The following is a 21,612-nucleotide window of genomic DNA, read 5'->3' on the forward strand; positions in this document are numbered from 1 at the left end:
AGGTCAACCCTGTGGACCCCCTATGGACCCTGAAGTAGAAAAAGGGATACAGCTACAATAATACCTAGTAGTCAGGTACAAAGGTCCAGGTTCCACTAAAAATTGGGTCTGCCTAGAAAAGTGATGGGCAAGTAGAAGAAAGGATAGTTTTGAAGGTCACAGAGTCTTTGAACTCCATCCAGCGGAACCAGGTATCCTTAAAGGACTTACAACCACCATCAACAGGTCTATCCTAGTGAACCATTCCCTTATCGTTGGAGGAGAGGCGGATCGCCATTTTACCGGTACAACTGCTTTAGCAGCAATGTTCAAATGGCATAACAAAGATTTCTTGTATTTCGAGAGGGGTCTGGATGATAAATTAAACAACCAGAACGTACATTTGTCTTTTTAAACAACAAAGATGCCAGATGAATCTGTCTCGGTGGACGGATTATAGAGATTTTCGAGAGGGAGGATCAAATATTAAATTGCTAAAAATGAAATACGGTGCACAATAACATGTACATTTTCTATGCGACTGTGTTGCAGAGATAAACTCGGTTGAATCTGAAATTTAATAAGACCCTGTAATGGTGAAAAACTATCAACTCTCAGCAACCAATCAGCAGTAAACTTAGATTCTTATCTCAACTTGAATGAAAGCAAATAAGTAATTGGCTGCAAATGGTTCTCACTCTTCTGCAACAGGTTTAGCAACACGAACACAAAATATAAAACCACCATGCTAGTTACAGCCTCACGCTAGGCTTTTCCTATACGCACTCCCAGACCTGCATTCGTGGGATCTGGACAATTCTGATCCACAGGACGCGCTAACAGCTGAGGAGCCGGCTGCAATTAGCTGCCTGGTAAGCAAAGAGAGGATCGCGGGGGTCAGATCACACGACGTAGGGGGTCAAACAACTCACCACTCTCCTCTCTGCAGCCTGGCAATCGATATTCATCTCTTTGTGCTTTTTCATCGCAGCTTCAAGTTTCTTTTTCAGATCAATAGCGCGTTTAAGGCTGTCGTCGGTGGTTCCGGCTTTTGTGAAAACCTAAATCGTAAATAAAAAAAAGTTACGTTGCGTTAAACAGAGCAGTCGGATGTCTGAAAAACATCAAACAGTCACACGGACATGTTATTATTAAAACGGAAACCACACACTCAACAGCCTGCAATGCAGAATGACGGAGTGTACAGGTATCCCCTGAAAATGACTTAATTATTATATAATGGTCATAGGCCATTGACTGTCTCCAAGTAAATGTAGGTCAGTGGTAGCAACCAGCGGTCTCTAGCTGTTTTGCAAGGCAAGCTGGTACTTGTAGTTCCACAACAGCTGGGCAGTCAGAGAAAGAAATGGCCGATGGCAGTCCATCTTAATCAGCTGCTAAAGCAAAGTAACAGTAATGATTGGGTGGTATTAACCACAGACAATACAGAGATCCGGTCAGATAATATTAACCAGAGCAACAGTACTCTGACCTGATTGGCTGATGACAGAAATAGTCCCAGATACCGATTGGCTGCCACATTCATTCATTCTAATAGCCTGCTCTACAATAAGGCTAATTAACAATAACAAATAATATACTTATACAAAGCTACTACTGTTCCACAGGCAAACACCAACTTCATTTTTCAGTATCCGCCTTTATTTAGTAAAATTCTGCATTACAGCATAGTTATATAATCAAACCGCAAGGAAGTGAGAGGTAATATATTATCAATAATATAGCATAAATAAAAATAGGAGCTCCTGCTCAGTCCATTAAAGGCTGCTGGGCAGTGGCGTAACTAGGGCAGGGCGAGCGGGGTGCGTGCCCTGGGCGCCGTTGGCCACGGTACCGACCCGCCCACCCTAGTTAGCCAGTGTATCGCCAACCGCAATGAGTGCGGTCAGCGCTACACATTTACACAGGGCCGGCGCTAGGCTTCCAGCACCGGTCCTGTGCTGCACAGCTGAGCCCGTTCCCTCCCCCTGAGCGCTTGCCCAATAGCGCTAGGAGGCGGGCTCAGGCTGTGCATAACACAAGCATCGCTGCCAGCGCTGGCGGCGATGCGTGTGTTAAACAGCAGCCAATGAGAGTCAGATAGACTCTCATTGGCTGCTGCAGCACCCACTGCAAGAGCCGGGCTTCCGTCCGGCTCCTGCAGTGGGTAATGGGACAGACGTCATGACGTCTGTCCCATAATGCTGAGCGCGCCAGCCCGGGAGGACTGGCAGGCGGGAGCGGCGTCACGGACTGGAGCAGCAGCAGCATGGATTCAGGTATGTATATTTTTATATATAATTTTTTTTTTAACCTATCTGCACTACTGGGGGCACAACGGGGGAGGGGGGTGGCTACTACTGGGGGTGGGGGCACAACGGGGGAGGGGTGGCTACTTCTGGGGGCACCATTATTGGGAGGGCCTCTACTGGGGGGGGGGGGTTTACTACTGGGGGCACCATTATTGGGAGGACCTCTACTGGGGGCTACTACTGGGGGCACTTAATCGGGAGGGGGAACCTCTACTGGGGACTACTACTTGGGGGGGGGCCTATGGGGCATTATAAAAGGGGCCTACTACTACAGGCACTGCACTCGGGGGACCACTACTGGGGGCAATAATAGGAAGGGCCACTATAGGGGGCACTGGATAGGGGAGATCACTACTGGGTGCCTGCATAAGGGGGCCACTACTGGGAAAACTGCATGGGGGGGGACGGGGGACGGACTACTGCTGGGGGCACTATATAAAGGGCACTACATGTTGGCACGCCCCATTTTTAAGTGACCACGCCTTCGGCGCGCGCACATCGGGGGAGGGGGGCTACCTTTTCAAATTTGCCCTGGGCTCCAAATACCCTAGTTACGCCACTGCTGCTGGGGAACACCAAAATGGGGGTAAATAATATATTTTTATATATATTGTATTCATATTACCTCATTCCACCACATTTTTTAATTCTGGCTATTGTTTGTCTTTTAATATTAATCATGCAAATCTGCATAGCCGGATTCTCTCCGCATTTACAGGGCGCATTTATGCCAGACGCGTTACGCTACCCGCCACAGAGCACGTTCCGCATCATCCCCACAATCAGGCGAGCAACCCACATAGCATTCCCACAGGGCTGTTTTAGTGGGGCATCGCACCCTGCGCCTCATGGAGGTGCCCTAGCACCCCGCTGACCAAACCATCACATCAAAAGAAATGGGAGGAAAAGAAACACTCATATCATTTGGGCATGTGCAATAAAACCCTGTGGCCGGTCGGAGATGGGATTGAGGGTGGAATTGCGGGTAGGGCCAGCAGTGGTGACTGTGTACCTGCTGCTCCATAAGTGCTGGGCACGCCCCCAAGTGTGACAAATTGAAGGTGTGACCCAAGGCCACGCCCCTCCCCAGCCAGCCAGGCTCCCATTTCGGGAGCGCGCATAAACCCCCTGCCGGCACCCCCAGCGACGCTGTCCTGCCCGCACTCTAGTGGGAACACTATACCTACACTATCAGGGGTATTCAATTTGAAACATAAACTTCGCCGTCTATGCGTGTCAAAGTTTTCGCCGCACACCGGAGCTTTCGCCGGCGAAAAAGTATCGCGCGCCCCAGCTTATACCCGTATCCAATTTGAAATAGTCGAAAACGGCACCCGGCGAAAGTGAAATCAGCGAATACTTCGCAGATTTTTGGGGAAATCACCCTAACACCCCCAAAAAGATGCTCTGACATGGGGGATCACTCTGGATACCCCCGATTAGCCCTGCTGAAGGTTTTTGGAGTCTTTAAATGGGCTTGATAGCTGCTATTTTGGGGATTTGGGAAGTTGGTAAAGAATAGTATTGAGAAGGTTTTTTTGCAGAAAATAAGTAGTCCCAGCAAATTTGGGGTACTTGAAAATGGGGGTGAGCATATTTAAAACTTGCTAAAGTGAAGTTTTAAAAACGTGAAAAATCCACCTGCCGCAAACACCTGCAATGAAAAAAACACCTGGGGACCCCACTAGATTGTAGTTCGCTAGTTTTTACCTTTGTACCCCCCAATTTTTTTTTTCGCCCCCAAAATTAATGTGCTTTTTTGGGGGCCTTCTGAGGTATTTTTTAAAAAAAATTTGACGCAGTTTACCTTTGGGGGACTGTCTGAAGGTTGCAGGGTGGTTTCCGAAATGTTGCACCCCAAAACCCCAATTCTGCACTTTTTTTCGCCACCGATTCCTTGATGATACTTTTTCGCAGGGTCGAATGCAATATACTTTTCGCAGCGGTGAAAAGTTTTAAAATTGAATACGGCGTAAAAGTAATAGCGGCGAAAATGACGTCATCCCACTGAAAACATCGCAGAAACTGAGTTTTCGCTCCATATTTAATACCCCTATTAAATGGTAAATAATGCACACTGTAGATACTGGTTTGTGGGCAATAACATGTATACTGTGCTCTGTGCCTTTGGTTTGTATTTTTATTTATATACTGTAGCTGCGGAGCATTATGGCAAAATACCACAAGATGAGGACGGGTTTTAAGGTGTAAACTAATTCTTACGAAGAGGTCTGACTCGCACTTGAATGCCACTGGTAATTTGTTTTTTTTTGGGGGGGGGGGGGTGGGTTTCAGTAAATACGAGTAGTGGAATGTTCTATTTTGTTGATTTAATATTATGGCATGACATGGGTGAAGCACGTGATGAGGATTTAATTATCTGTTACTTTAAAGGGAGGATTCAGTCCTCGGCAATGTGCCATGTAATAGGACAATGCGACTGCCAAGATCACTAGTTTTCACTCCCGCGCCATAGAGCGACTACCCATAGTATCTTTAGCAACGTAAAGCGTTACATAAAAAAGAAAAAAAGTGCCCTTCAAAATGAAAAAGTGCCCTTCCCGGTGAGCAGCACCCTCCCCTAAACAAATCATATAGTGAACACTAACCACATAGCCTCCATAGGCTATTCTACCCAATTACCTCCACACTCTACACAGTTCACACAAAACTTACATGTATTCTCTTTCTACACTCACACAGTCCACTGACCCCAGGACAACATTGCTGTGTGACATGATCACACAGCAATGCCAAGAACCTCTGTAATCTGGCTGGATCAATATGTGGCAAGGACCCAGGAAAAACCCAGGTCTGAGCCGGATAGGCTGTGGTAAGAAAGGGCTACCGGTTACTCTACAAAGGTTATGATCAAGGAACCTCAGTGGTGGATCGGAAGCTTTTAATGATGTAGCAACGCGATGACCCTGTTCTGCAGGACAGACACGGGTTCAGTGTGAAAGGTGACGACATGGAATTTATCCGCGACCGAAGTGTGGTGTGAAAAGTTGCAACATGGGTTGATTCATTGTTCATTACACCGTCTGACCCAGGGCTTGTGTGTGAGAGGGGTATAATTCTCAAGTGATATCGGATGAGACTGTTTTATTATACAGTGATCAGGAGGATCGGTGTTATTTTGTGATTATTATTGACGTTATCAATTAGTCGCAGTCATCGGGTGTACCATTTAAATCCACAGAGGGAACGGGACTGTAAAGCCGGCAGCTCAAAACCCGACAACGTGAGGCCGAAAGGAGGAAATCCCGACAGCGGAGGTAAGTAAGGCTAACCCTCCCCTCCCCCTCAACCCTCCCTTTAGGGGTGCCTAACACCAACCTCCCCCCAGGGGTGCCTAAACCTATCCCTCCATCCCCGCACCCTAAACCTAACCTCCCCCTGAGAGTGCCTAACCCCCCCGCAGCTAAGAGGATGGGCGCCCGGACTGACCTCGTACGGTCCTGAATTCCGGAGTCAGGATTATGACAGGCATTGGTATCTCAACGTCTGTCATAAATCCCTAGCCGGCATTCTGGCGTCGGGATTGTGAACGGCGGCCGCATCACCCACAGCGATATTCAATATTATTCGATATTATAATACAGCCATAAATTTGGATGTCTTTAGGGAGCGGAGACCCAATAAGTGTATATAACGGTGTCCATGTTTACAGAGTATGGGAAGGTGTATAAACATCAAACGGATTTCATTATGATATGGATAACCGCCATAAATTAACACCTCTTTAGGAAACAGAGTCCCTCACAGAACCCTATGACCCCAGGGCCAACATTCCTGTGTGCCTGGATCATACAGCCCACTGAGATCCTCTGCATTCTGGCTGGACCATTACGCAATATGTGGCACCTATCACTGTGTATCAATGCCTGTTTCCCTATAGATTGTAAGTTGGCGGGCAGGACCCGATTACCTTTATGCCTGTCTGTTATTACCCAGTCCTGTTTTATTACGGAATATACTTGCACTATGTAAGTAACTGCTTTTAAATGATAAACATCCCTGTTTTTTTACGGGCCCGATCCACAGTTGCCTTTTTAATGTTCTGTTTGCAGATTTAAAAATCTGTAACTATTCTTAACCTGTGTGTAAAGACAACTGCACCGTACCCCAGCTCCAGCTCAGGATGTTAGCACTCTGTAGGTACCAGCGACCGCACAGAACAACTTCTCCTGTTCTATAGGCAGCTCCTGCGTATGTGTCTATATATGAAGGGAATAGGGTGAGAAAGGAGACGCAGGTAGTAGAGGAGAAGACGCATGCGGGTACCTGGATCCAGGACTGTACTGCAGGCCAGTATTTGTTCTTGGCCAGTTTCTGAGCATCTATCAAGCTGTTTACAACATCCACGTTGTCATTGTTCTGCGTTACCTTCAGGTCTATGGGACAGAGAAATAGTCAGTCTACCGCAGTCTTAGCGTTTCCACAGGACAACTACACAGAGCTGCTGTACGAGCCGCCAGCCCCGACATACCGCCTCTGGTCTTACTGTCATTAAAGCCAATTCTTTATTTAAATTACTTTTTCTTTTTTTTTTTAATTGTAAGTGGGGCTCATTCCAACAAGTGCTTTTCAGCTTCATGTCACCTTCTGTATGTGATGCAGCCATCTAGAGAAGCACGTTGGACCCGAGAACGTGACACGTCTGCGCTCTGTGCGCACGCTTACAGATTCTGTCACATATAAAATCGTACAACGCTTGTGTCACACATATTGGTATGCACTCAACACAAATAAAGAGCAGAACACACGGGCCTACATACACCCCGCGATAGTGCAGAGATGTACTGAGAGTTGGTAGTAAATGCGACAGTCCCATTACCCTATTCATACACAATATAATGTGATGATGGATCATATACACGAGACACGGCAGTGTTATTAATAAATGCTATATAAAATGTAACAAATACCCCCAACATCTGTTATTTACCACTTCGGTCTTCTTCCAGCAGTAGTCTAAATGGAATCAACCAATAGTATTACAGCTGTATAGTCAGAATACCTATCAGCTGGAGAGGTTGATAAGACAGCAGCCAATCAGCATCAACAACAGCGCTGCTGATGTCATCACCATCCATGCATATCTGATTATCAGACTCGGATAGGAAATGTATATGGGAATGCATCCAAGTCTCATTAGATCGCATCTCCAGGGGGCGTGGTACAAATACGGAATCACGTCTTTACTGTACTCAACCAACTCTGCGAACTGCGTAGAAGCGCGGACAATGGCATCGCAACTCCGCCCTATGGGTCTGCACACAAAAAATCAGCGAGTCTGGAGGTACCGTAAGTGCGGCATACAGCCGCATTGATTCACAGCTAATAGGATCGACCTATTTGGGGCGAGATAGCTCTTAATCATATGATAGGACTCTTCAAATATGACCCTATAACCACAGTACGCTGATAAAACCTAGAGTAGAGTTACCTGTCGATATTTCAATGTTGAGTGAATACTTGTGAGACCCAAGTCCATGGTCCCTGATAAAAGACTCTTCAACAGCCTCAAAGTCATCCTCAGACTCTTCAGAAGCGGATTCATTGGCAGCGTTATCCGACCTTCCCTCTGCGCCGTTCTCACGACTGAGGCTGGGCACCGCAACCACAGGCAAGTCCTTGCTACAACATGGCCGTTCTTCATCTGCATCATACGTCTGGGGTGTTGGGTGGGTTGGTTTGGAATGAGAATTAATCTCCCATTCATCTCTCTCCTTATTAAATAGACTGAATTCCTCAGGATCTGGCAACAGCAGTTTAAAGCAATTCTGCATCTCGGTAAGGCACGACTCAATGTCCTCCAGCATTTCTGGTGATGGCAAAAAGAAAATCGTTTTACAGGGCTAGTTCACACTCATACCAGTACTGACATCACACTACACATAAAAGGGCGCTTACAGAGAGAGGCTGAATTTCTAAGTAAAACAGGACTCTAGCGAATGCAGATACGTTGTGTGATAACACTAGGGGTAATTAGCTTGGTAGAGTGTCAGAGGTGCAGTGTTAGGTACTTGAATCAGGGTCCACACATAGCATTTCCAGTTATAAATAAAAGTGCTTTACTGTCAGCATAAATCTGGAAACAAAAATAGCAAACGCCTAGGCACTGTGTCACTTCTTCACCCCTGACTAACCTTGGGCAGCCAGTCTACAAATAAAGTTCAAAAAGTCTCTTTCTGCTTCCTGCAGAGTCTGTCACAGGCTCCGGCCTGGCTTTCACACAAAGTTTCTCTCGTGGTCCTCCCTGCCATCTGCAGGTTTGGTCCAGTGATCGCAAAATACGCACTACAGCACATTTTTACGCGATGCAGGAGGTGAGGGACCAGCTTTTAAAAAATGACAGGGTGCCACAGGACGCGCTGTGTGCGCGCCACGGAGCAGCCAATCACCGCTGGCGGCAGCAGTGCCTTCAGCAAGTCAGCAAATCGTGGCGTGAAGTGTGTCAGCCAATGAGCGCCTGTCCAGCCCGCCTGAGAGTAACTTGTTGGAGCAGTGCGAGTGTGTGCTTGCAGTAACCGGAGGCTCAGGCTTACCTTCCTTGCTGTCCATAGGTTCTTTCTCCAAAGCATGCTCGGCTTCCCCCAGCATCCAGAGCCCAAGACATGCCCTGTGACTGGGAGCAGCATCCTCCTCCAGCTGCCACACAGATGGTACGGGGGCCGGGGCCACGGCATCGTGGGCAGGGCCGCCATCGGGGGGTACAGCCGGCTAATGTATCGGGCCCGACGCGCGCAGTGAATCCTGCCTGCTAACTGCTATGTCTGTCTGTGGCTCACAGCTGTGACTAAGTAGCTCGCTGCCAGCCCGGGATCATCAGAGCGCTACGGGGCCCCACCACCGACAGACACAATTGCCCATTACTGTGTGAGCCACCACCGCACCCAATCAGTAACTTTGAAGTGCCCCTCTCCGTGCAATCCCATTGTGAGCGAACCTGTGATCCCAGACTCGGAGCAGAGGCTGGAATCTGTATGTATCGAGATACATAGCTGGCTACGAGGCACAGCAGCTTTGCTCAGAAACCTAAGGTTGAATGAGGGTAACAGTGGTTCCCTGTCTCCGTTCTCCCCCAGATACCAGCCATAGGGCATGTTATTGTATCCCATAACTCCCCAGCTGCTGCACAGTGGCAGGGCATGCTGGGACTTCTAGTACATGGTGGTAAGCACGAGTTGTATAACTCTATGGTATATGTCTGTACCCCTTCTGCTCTCCAACCTCTGTGCCCTGTTTCCCTCTCCCAATGTTTGTATATCTTCTTCTCTCCGGTGCCCCCTCTTACCCTCTCTCCATGTCTGTACCCTTCTGCTCTTCTGTGCCCCCTCTTACCCTCTGTCCGTGTCTGTAACCCTTCTGCTCTTCTGTGCCCCCTCTTACCCTCTCTCCATGTCTGTACCCTTCTGCTCTCCTGTGCCCCCTCTTACCCTCTGTCCGTGTCTGTGACCCTTCTGCTCCCCTGTACTCCCTCTTACCCTCTCTCCATGTCTGTACCCTTCTGCTCTCCTGTGCCCCCTCTTACCCTCTCTCCATGTCTGTACCCTTCTGCTCTCCTGTGTCCCCTCTTATCCTCTCCCCATGTCTGTACCCTTCTGCTCTCCTGTGCCCCCTCTTACCCTCTGCCCATGTTTGTACCCTTCTGCTCTCCTGTGCCCTCTTACCCTTTCTCCATGTCTGTACCCTTCTGCTCTCATGTGCCCCCTCTTACCCTCTCTCCATGTCTGTACCCTTCTACTCTCCCCTCACACCCCTGTGCCCCCTGTTCCCTTCTCCCCATGTGCAAAATATGCGTTATAGCACGTTTTTATGTGCTACAGCCAGTGAGGCATAAATTGTGATGGAACTCCGAAACTGTGGAGTAGGACCCCAATTTTGTAAATTGAGGGGTCCCCTGGATCCACATTTTTTTCTCGCTCAGCGCGATCACTGTGGACACTGGCTTCCTTAGCCTGCAGCTTAGCTGCTTTTACGTCACACAGTCTGAGAGGTTTATGGTCCTTCCTGCATCCTACAGGTCTGGACTCCGGCCCCTTGTCCCCCAACGGCTTGGCTTAGCTTCACTGGGCTATCTGGCTGCCACAGTCCCACTTAGACTGTTTCCAACGGCAGCCTCACGAATCTGCATTCTCACCAGGCCACACCTGAGCTCTCTCTACAAGCAGCCCCTAGGTGTGGCAAAACTTAGTTTAACTACCCTGTGTGGGCAGATCCCTCCAGCCCCACACAGAATCCATGGCTCACTATCGCCATCTCTGGTGATCCTGTTACAGTTATTATAAGTGACCTGGAACTTCTCGGCACAAATAACGTGTATTTATTTGTGTTCTACCAAATGCACTCACTGGACTGGGCATCTCCAAAACACATTTTATAAACATGCCGAGCCTACATGTGTCGCATTACGTAGTTTCTCGTTCCGGACAATCTCCGTGATCACATGTACGCTGTCAGCTTAACTGGCGGTGATCGGGTCTCTAGCAGCAATGATGACGGGCCAGTACTATAGTCTGAGGGAGCCATTTGGCATAACACAGTGGTAACAAAGAGCTATGCTTAGTGGGTATGCACATTCATATAATGGTAGCTGGCGTGTCCAGTAAGCAAGCAGTGCTATATAAATAAATGCTAATATATAGCCTGTCCAACATATCCCTTTCCACCAGATACATAATGCTCTGCTCCTGGACTTCTCTCTTCAGTTATGATTGCAGTCACCTGTGTTACAAACACTCGTCACTTCAACACAGGTGACTGCAATCATAACCAGCCATGGCACAAAAGCAGGATATCTGCTTATTTGCACCAAACAGCCGCTTTAAGCTGGCCATGCGCTGTACAATAATCGCTCAGATCAGCCAATGAAAATGCTATCCTGAGCGACTATCGTTCAATGTATGGACATGAGCGATGATCACTCACAGACTGAAACAATCTGTATCACCTGGTTATCAAAGCTGTCCGACCCTCCCAGCCGATGCTCAGCAGAGTCCACAAGAGTTATGGAGGCCACCTCCATTCGCAATGTGGTACATGGAGGCTCTCCGGTTATTGGCCCGTTACTCCCCCATCCTCAGTCGGCCCGGTTCGTCTGCACAAGTCATGCAGTGTAAGCCAAAATGTATACCTTGTATGGGAGTGATTTTGTTTTATGAGATGGGGGAAAACCAAAAACACAAGTATTTGCGTTTGATCTGAATAACTGCGCAGAACCTTCCGTCACACTGCTGGCATTAGCGTTCCCTCACCTTCCATTTCGCTGATGGCTTTTTTGGCCCTCTCCTTGTATAGGTTTTCTAAGCGTTTCTGCTGTTCCTCTTCTCTCCTTCTCTCAGCCAACGTCTGGGCCCTCAAGTCCTGGAAATCCACCTAACAATACAACCAATGCATCGGTCATCAAAAGCAGCGAAAGTATCAGGTGCAAAGCAGCAATTCCTGCTTCCGGGGACATAGGACAGCCTGGCACCAGCTTCATGGACAAATAACTCTGGCACCGATATTGTAAGCTGGGCACCCGACATCCTCATTTGCATATCGCTAATTGGAATATGTAAACCTGGATGTAAAATAATGTAACGGGATTATAGGACTGTACCCGTTTTCTATGAAGCTGGTAAGTGTGACTGCAGAGATCACCTATCGGTACAGTGCCATTCTTATTCTCACTGTCACAATCACTCATCCCTTTACAAAGCCTTCCTGCCAAACTTATTTATATGCAGTAATAGTCATAAGATCATAGCGTGTGGGTGTCGTTTTGCAAGGAGTGGGTACAGGAGAATGTTGCTGAACATGCAAATAATAGGTGCAGCAGTCACAGCTCCTCTCATATTTGCTTATGGACTGTGCGGGGGGATATCTATACATAACCCTGTATGTTATACTTACTTAACTTATTGCTGCATACACACTAGTCGTCGAGTCGGCCCCAAGCTATGGTATGTGCATATACAGTTACCAATAGCCCACCCGATTAGTCGCGCCCAACGTCTTAAGTGGGTGGGCATTTAAATTTGCCTGCCCAGTTGAGCTGTCACTCACCATCTGGTCCCTGCAGCATGTGTACGGGCGATCGGCAGGTCTGCCCGTAAACACCAACAGATGCACCGATAGATATGCAGATATATCGGCCATCTGCTGTGCTGCACAGCCGCTGCGATAGGTCTGTTAATGACGTCGGCCACACACATATCGGGCGGTAGATACCGGCTAATGTGACCGTAATATATCGGTCAGTGTGTACCCAGCTATACTGTAGTAACCAAGGTTTCTTTCTACCAAAACATCTACTCAAGGATATAGTAGAGAAATTAAACAGTTAATAACAGAAAAATGATGCGCACTAGCTACATAATAAAGGGTACAGATTTATATGTTGGGATAACATTTTCAGATTAGTGGTGCTTCATAACATAAGTATACTATTATACGGTAGTGTTTATATATCGGTTCTCATTTGTGATGTTTCTTTTACAATTCTATTTGCAGCGATAAAGGAAAACCGCTTGGCGTGTAAAAAATGAAGGGGTCTATCAATCATTGGTGGTAGTGGGCCGGCGGTAACTATCATTGTGTAGCCCTGCCTGACACTGTGTAACATACTGATGTACAGGTTGAGTCTCCCATATCCAAATATTCCGAAATACGGCATATTTTTAACATGACTGATAGTGACACATTTGCTTTTTGATGGTTCAATGTACAGAAACTTTGTTAGAATGACCTGCAGGCTGTGTGTATAAGGTGTATATGACACATAAATGCATTCTGTGCTTAGATTTGGGCCCGATGCCTAAGACATTTCAATATGGTATGCAAATATTCCAAAATACGGAATATTCCGATATCCAAAATACCCCTGGTCCCAAGCATTTTGGATATGGGCGACTCAACCTGTACCGCCACGATTTACCACGTCGCTCATCTAGGAGCAAACACCAAGGTTATTTTTCGGTGAAGCATTGATAATGCCCACAAATGTGCATAGTAGCTTGACCCAGTGGGGATCCAGTGAAACCTCTCCGATCTTGCTCTTCCCATGGGCAGACCCAGCTGACACCATAATGAGATGCATTAGCTTACAGACGACGGGATTGGCCCTGGCTCCTGTCCAATCATTGCACACCTCTAGTGCCAGAAACATGAACGGGCCTCGCAGCTTCCGGACATGATAACATCACTATTTGTGTCTAGTTGTCCATAGAACAAGACGTAATGGCACTAGCGAGTTTCTGCCGATAACCCAGATCAGGAGATAACCCGGGGACTTTACCTTTTTGTTTTGCTTCAGAAAGTGGAAGCCCAAAGACAGCTTCTTGTACGCTTCCCCATACTTCTCATGCCATTCCTGCACGGTCTTGATGGCTAAAATCTTCAGCTTCTGAGCCACCTCTTTGGGGGGTGGCATCGGCTGGTCATAATCCGTCTCTACGGTGAGCTCCAGAAACTCCTGGAAGTTGGATATCAGCAGCGTTCTGAAATGATGGGAGCGAGCGAAGAGCTCGCTGATGATCTGGAAGGCAGACAGGCGGATCTCTGCATGGTCCTGGCTCAGCTGTGTCATCAGCAGGTGGTATACACGACTGATCTGTTCATCTGAAGACCTGCATTATAAATGCAACATGATGATCAATATATATATATATATATATATATATATATATATATATATATATATGTACACACACACCAGAATCTTCCTAGATCACGCTGACACTGCTCTGTGCTGATGGGGGACCCTGCTACTTCCACCATCTAATTCACACTCTGTGGCTTCCTGCTGCCACCACTCCCTTCTTCACATCATGACATTGTCCCTGTCACATGCAGCCCTGTTCACATGAACACATCACTCATCTCCTGGTATACTCTGTGCTGCTGGGGACCCTGCTCCTTCCACTATATAACTCTTAAGTGGTATATTTACTAAAGTAAGAAGTTAGAAGTGGAGATGTTGCCCATAGCAACCAATCAGATTTTTAGCCATTATCTTCTAAAAGGTGCTCGTTCAAGGCTATGTAGAATCTGATTGGTTGCTATGGACAACATCTCCACTTCTAAAAACCTGCACTTTAGTAAATATACCCCCAAGTCTGAATGGTGGTGGGCAGACGTGTGACTCAGTTATACTAGATGGGGGTAGGAGGGACTACAGTAAAAATTTAGGTAAATCTATTTTCCAAACCTCAAATGGAAATGGACCCTACACCATCATTTTACAAATTCAATAGTGAATTATAAAATATAACCATTTAATGATCAATTAAGTTCTCTATTTCATAGGTACCTTTTATTTAGTTAAAAACGGCCATTTACAGGATATTTCCACTGTTACAAAGAGCATAGCCTTCATTTTTATTTATGCGTAAAAACTTCTCTCCCTCCCACCCCTAGGATGTAAGAGAGCGGTTCCCCCTCAGTGTCCCAATCCCCACTGTCACACTCGCTCCTCAGCTGCTCCATAGCGTACGTTTAGCAGGTACATGGCGTTACTGGGGACCCAGAAACAGCTGATGTAAATAAGGATTGATGCAATCTGAGAAACACAGAGCTGCACCCTGGTACGGAATTGCGTACTTGCAGATTTTCTTTAGCTGCTTGAGTTGTGCTGGGTTTAGTTGTGGCTCTCCAGAGGTAGTCAGCGCCTCCACCAGCTCTTCCAGTTTCTGATCCATCTCTATAGGTCACACATGCCTAGGGAACAGCAAACAAAAACACAGCTACACGTTAATTCATACCAGACTAACATGCAAACTTGTGTCATCCAAATGTGAGGTTGGTGCTACAGGGAGCCATCAGGCAGGGCATCACAAGCCCCAGGTCCCAGAGAGCCCTTCCTATGGGTATCACTGGGCACACATCTTCCTGGACGCTTCTTCCAGATGTCATTGACTGTGCCTGAATTCTACAGTGGGATGCCACTGTCTGCACTGCGAACCCCAGGGATGCCACTGTCTGCACTGCGAACCCCAGGGATGCCATTGTCTGCACTGCGAACCCCAGGGATGCCACTGTCTGCACTGCGAACCCCAGGGATGCCACTGTCTGCACTGCGAACCCCAGGGATGCCACTGTCTGCACTGCGAACCCCAGGGATGCCACTGTCTGCACTGCGAACCCCAGGGATGCCACTGTCTGCACTGCGAACCCCAGGGATGCCACTGTCTGCACTGCGACCGTCGGCATTCTGGCCATACGGGATCCCGACTACAGCTCACCTCAGTATCGCAATTGAAATAATTAGCTCCTCCTGTTGATCTTTTAAAACGTGTCAGCCAGTAAAGAATCAACTAGGAGATCTGTAATACATGCACTTTTAGAGGTCCCTGAGGACAGAGTTGGGAAACACTGCAGTAAGTATTACCCATGATCTAGTGTTCCCAGTAGGCTGTTTTAGACCTTATGGCGGCGTCCTTATTAAAACAACCTACCAGATGCCGTCCCCACCCAAGGGCAGCATTGTCGAGGGGGGTGGGGGGGGGCTGGAAGTTACGGTGCAGCGCTCACCGCCAGTACCCTGTATTGCATATGTGTTCCATTTCTAGCATGTTATTGCTGGTATCGCACAGAACACATACCCTGTATTACATGTATTCCACTTCTACCATGTTGTTGCTGGGATCTCACAGCACAGATATCCTGTACTAGATGTATTCCACTTCTAGCATGTTATTACCGGGATCTCACAGCACTTATATGCTGTACTGCCTGTATCCCACTTTTAGCATGTGATTACCGGGATCTCACAGCACAGATATGCTGTACTGCCTGTATCCCACTTCTAGCATGTTATTACCAGGATCTCACAGCACAGATATGCTGTACTGCCTGTATCCCACTTCTAGCATGTTATTACCAGGATCTCACAGCACAGATATGCTGTACTGCCTGTATCCCACTTCTAGCATGTTATTACCAGGATCTCACAGCACAGATATGCTGTACTGCCTGTATCCCACTTCTAGCATGTTATTACCAGGATCTCACAGCACAGATATGCTGTACTGCCTGTATCCCACTTTTAGCATGTGATTACCGGGATCTCACAGCACAGATATGCTGTACTGCCTGTATCCCACTTCTAGCATGTTATTACCAGGATCTCACAGCACAGATATGCTGTACTGCCTGTATCCCACTTCTAGCATGTTATTACCAGGATCTCACAGCACAGATATGCTGTACTGCCTGTATCCCACTTCTAGCATGTTATTACCAGGATCTCACAGCACAGATATGCTGTACTGCCTGTATCCCACTTCTAGCATGTTATTACCAGGATCTCACAGCACAGATATGCTGTACTGCCTGTATCCCACTTCTAGCATGTTATTACCAGGATCTCACAGCACAGATGTGCTGCACTGCCTGTATCCCACTTCTAGCATGTTATTCCCAGGATCTCACAGCACAGATATGATGTACTGCCTGTATCCCACTTCTAGCATGTGATTACCGGGATCTCACAGCACAGATATGCTGTACTGCCTGTATACTTCTAGCATGTTATTACTGGGATCTCACAGCACTTATATGCTGTACTGCCTGTGTCCCACTTCTAGCATGTGATTACCGGGATCTCACAGCACAGATATGCTGTACTAGATGTATTCCACTTCTACCATGTTATATGCCATGATCTCACAGCACAGATATGCTGTACTGCCTGTATACTTCTAGCATGTGATTACCGGGATCTCACAGCACAGATATGCTGTACTAGATGTATTCCACTTCTACCATGTTATATGCCATGATCTCACAGCACAGATATGCTGTACTGCCTGTATACTTCTAGCATGTTATTACTGGGATCTCACAGCACAGATATGCTGTACTGCCTGTGTCCCACTTCTAGCATGTTATTACCGGGATCTCACAGCACAGATATGCTGTACTGCCTGTGTCCCACTTCTAGCATGTTATTACCGGGATCTCACAGCACAGACATGCTGTACTGCCTGTGTACCACTTCTAGCATGTTATTACTGGGATCTCACAGCACAGATATGCTGTACTGCCTGTGTCCCACTTCTAGCATTTTATTCCCGGGATCTCACAGCACACATGCCTTGTACTGTATGTATCCCACTTCTAGCATGTTATTACCGGGATCTCACAGCACAGATATGCTGTACTGCCTGTATACTTGTAGCATGTTATTACTGGGATCTCACAGCACAGATATGCTTTACTGCCTGGGTCCCACTTCTAGCATGTTATTACTGGGATCTCACAGCACAGATATGATGTACTGCCTGTGTACCACTTGTAGCATGTTATTACTGGGATCTCACAGCACAGATGTGCTGTACTGCCTGTATCCCACTTCTAGCATGTTATTACCGGGATCTCACAGCACAGATATGCTGTACTGCCTGTGTCCCACTTCTAGCATGTTATTACCGGGATCTCACAGCACAGATATGCTGTACTGCCTGTATCCCACTTCTAGCATGTTATTCCCGGGATCTCACAGCACAGATATGATGTACTGCCTGTGTACCACTTGTAGCATGTTATTACTGGGATCTCACAGCACAGATATGATGTACTGCCTGTGTACCACTTGTAGCATGTTATTACTGGGATCTCACAGCACAGATATGCTGTACTGTCTGTGTCCCACTTCTAGCATGTTATTACCAGGATCTCACAGCACAGATATGCTGTACTGCCTGTATACTTCTAGCATGTGATTACCGGGATCTCACAGCACAGATATGCTGTACTGCCTGTATACTTCTAGCATGTTATTACTGGGATCTCACAGCACTTATATGCTGTACTGCCTGTATCCCACTTCTAGTATGTGATTACCATGATCTCACAGCACAGATATGCTGTACTGCCTGTATACTTCTAGCATGTGATTACCGGGATCTCACAGCACAGATATGCTGTACTGCCTGTATACTTCTAGCATGTTATTACTGGGATCTCACAGCACTTATATGCTGTACTGCCTGTATCCCACTTCTAGCATGTTATTACCAGGATCTCACAGCACAGATGTGCTGTACTGCCTGTATCCCACTTCTAGCATTTTATTCCCGGGATCTCACAGCACACATGCCTTGTACTGTATGTATCCCACTTCTAGCATGTTATTACCGGGATCTCACAGCACAGATATGCTGTACTGCCTGTATACTTGTAGCATGTTATTACTGGGATCTCACAGCACAGATATGCTTTACTGCCTGGGTCCCACTTCTAGCATGTTATTACTGGGATCTCACAGCACAGATATGCTTTACTGCCTGGGTCCCACTTCTAGCATGTTATTACTGGGATCTCACAGCACAGATATGCTGTACTGCCTGTATCCCACTTCTAGCATGTTATTCCCGGGATCTCACAGCACAGATATGATGTACTGCCTGTGTACCACTTGTAGCATGTTATTACTGGGATCTCACAGCACAGATATGCTGTACTGCCTGTATACTTCTAGCATGTTACTACTGGGATCTCACAGCACACATATGCTGTACTGTCTGTGTAACACTTCTAGCATGTTATTACCGGGATCTCACAGCACAGATATGCTGTACTGTCTGTGTAACACTTCTAGCATGTTATTCCCGGGATCTCAGAGCACAGATATGCTGTACTGCCTGGGTCCCACTTCTAGCATGTTATTACCAGGATCTCACAGCACAGATATGCTGTACTGCCTGTATACTTCTAGCATGTTATTACTGGGATCTCACAGCACAGATATGCTGTACTGCCTGTGTCCCACTTCTAGCATGTTATTACCGGGATCTCACAGCACATATATGCTGTACTGCCTGTGTCCCACTTCTAGCATGTTATTACCGGGATCTCACAGCACAGATATGCTGTACTGCCTGTGTCCCACTTCTAGCATGTGATTACCGGGATCTCACAGCACAGATATGCTGTACTAGATGTATTCCACTTCTACCATGTTATATGCCATGATCTCACAGCACAGATATGCTGTACTGCCTGTATACTTCTAGCATGTGATTACCGGGATCTCACAGCACAGATATGCTGTACTAGATGTATTCCACTTCTACCATGTTATATGCCATGATCTCACAGCACAGATATGCTGTACTGCCTGTATACTTCTAGCATGTTATTACTGGGATCTCACAGCACAGATATGCTGTACTGCCTGTGTCCCACTTCTAGCATGTTATTACCGGGATCTCACAGCACAGATATGCTGTACTGCCTGTGTCCCACTTCTAGCATGTTATTACCGGGATCTCACAGCACAGACATGCTGTACTGCCTGTGTACCACTTCTAGCATGTTATTACTGGGATCTCACAGCACAGATATGCTGTACTGCCTGTGTCCCACTTCTAGCATTTTATTCCCGGGATCTCACAGCACACATGCCTTGTACTGTATGTATCCCACTTCTAGCATGTTATTACCGGGATCTCACAGCACAGATATGCTGTACTGCCTGTATACTTGTAGCATGTTATTACTGGGATCTCACAGCACAGATATGCTTTACTGCCTGGGTCCCACTTCTAGCATGTTATTACTGGGATCTCACAGCACAGATATGCTGTACTGCCTGTGTACCACTTCTAGCATGTTATTACCAGGATCGCACACACCTTGTACTGTATGTATCCCACTTCCAGCATGTTAACTTATTACCAGGATCACGCACTCATTTCTAGCGCCCTGCACCTGTCACAAACCATGCAGTTCCTCCTTCCTGTCTGGGGTGTCGCTATCTGCTCTGGTGCTTCTAGCATACACTGGTCTATCTCAAAAGTGTGTTGAATCAGCTGAGTGTGCTAGAAGCACCAGAGCAGAGTGACACCCCAAACAGGAAAGAGGAACTGCACGGGTTGTGACAGGTGCAGGGCGCTAGAATGAACACCAATTCCACACATGCCTTGCATCCCACTTCTAACTTGTTATTACCAGGATCACACACCATGTACTGTATGTATCCTACTTCTAGCATGTTATTACCAGGATCACATGGCACACACATTGTACTGTATGTATCCCACTTCTAGCATGTTATTACCAGGATCACACACCATGTACTGTATATATCCTACTTCTAGCATGTTATTACCAGGATCACACGCCTTGTACTGTATGTATCCCATTTCCAGGACCACATGGCACACACTCCTTGTACTGTATGTATCCTACTTCTAGCATGTTATTACCAGGATCACACAGCACATACACATTGTACTGTATGTATCCTACTTCTAGCATGTTATTACCAGGATCCTCAGCTACCTTGTACTACGTGTCCCACTTCCAGCTTGTTATAAACATGATCTCACAACACACTCACCCTGCAGACCATTATATAATGATATAATCAGGAAGTCAGTGCAGTACTGCACGTCAGACATGGATGCCCCTAACACAGACACGTCCAGGCATAGTAGTGTATAGTCGCTATGTGCAGGCATGTCACTCACTCACATGTACCGGGCTGGCAGTGGAGCCTGGTGACTCTGCATTAGGGATAACACTGTGCAGGTTACAGCCCCTCCCCTCCGCCAGCTGCACGGTTCCTGGGTACCCAGCCCCGTATACCCAGTGCTCGGCTGATATGGGTGACAGCCTGGTCAGCGGGGAGGGGACATGTACGGACACAGACCTGGCTGCCGGGGAGTGCTGTACGGACACAGACCTGGCTGCCGGGGAGTGCTGTACGGACACAGACCTGGCTGCCGGGGACTCGGAGCGCTGTACGGACACAGACCTGGCTGCCTGGGACTCAGAGCGCTGTACGGACCCGGACATGACAGTGATCAGCTGGGATCACACAGAAATCCCGGACACGCCCGTTCCGCCGACGTCATCGGGATAGCCGATTGGGTGGGGCTAGATGTTGTCATGGTGATGTAGACTGCCATCCTTTGTTGTCTAGGGCCCTGCCTATACATAAACTAATCCATCATCATCAGATGAAAGATATATTTCTAGGGAGGTGCTGTCCATTACCTATAGCTACACTATCACCATAAAGGTGCCAGGAGAGACAGATGTAATCTGCAGATTCCTTCTGTCTGCACTAGGTAGATGCTGTATTAGGAAGTAGCCTACATCATGGAGATGTTGCCCATAGCAACCAATCAGATTCTACTTAACATGTACTGTACCTAGCACATTCTAGAAGATAATAGCTAGAATATGATTGGTTGCTAAGGACAACATCTCCACACAAAAACTCTCACTTTAGTAAATTTACCCCTAAGTCACTTGTTTCTTGTTCACTTATTTATTTATAGGCGCCGCGGAACACTTGGGACGCCATATAAATAAAGGATAA

The 21,612-nt window shown here is 47.1% G+C and overlaps 1 protein-coding gene across 4 annotated transcripts in view; it reads right to left on the reverse strand.

Moving 5' to 3' along the window:
* UVSSA (UV stimulated scaffold protein A) overlaps nucleotides 1-21,145 on the reverse strand; it is an 81,403-nt gene extending 60,258 nt beyond the window's left edge. The window contains exons 1-7 of one of the 4 annotated variants that reach the window (XM_088461631.1): nucleotides 21,043-21,145; nucleotides 14,883-14,999; nucleotides 13,579-13,909; nucleotides 11,555-11,675; nucleotides 7,744-8,121; nucleotides 6,579-6,688; nucleotides 912-1,040 (exon numbers count right to left, since the gene is read on the reverse strand). In XM_088461631.1, the coding sequence (XP_088317757.1) occupies nucleotides 912-1,040; nucleotides 6,579-6,688; nucleotides 7,744-8,121; nucleotides 11,555-11,675; nucleotides 13,579-13,909; nucleotides 14,883-14,980 (1,167 nt within the window). In that variant the 5' untranslated portion in view covers nucleotides 14,981-14,999; nucleotides 21,043-21,145. Of the gene's footprint in view, nucleotides 1-911; nucleotides 1,041-6,578; nucleotides 6,689-7,743; nucleotides 8,122-11,554; nucleotides 11,676-13,578; nucleotides 13,910-14,882; nucleotides 15,000-20,937 lie in introns of all 4 variants that reach the window. The other 3 variants (XM_088461628.1, XM_088461630.1, XM_088461629.1) reach the window with 3 other exon arrangements.
* Nucleotides 21,146-21,612: the final 467 nt, after the last annotated feature.

The sequence above is a fragment of the Taudactylus pleione genome, unplaced genomic scaffold, assembly GCF_031769625.1.
Source record: "Taudactylus pleione unplaced genomic scaffold, aTauple2 ptg001084l, whole genome shotgun sequence".
NCBI lineage: Eukaryota > Metazoa > Chordata > Amphibia > Anura > Myobatrachidae > Taudactylus > Taudactylus pleione.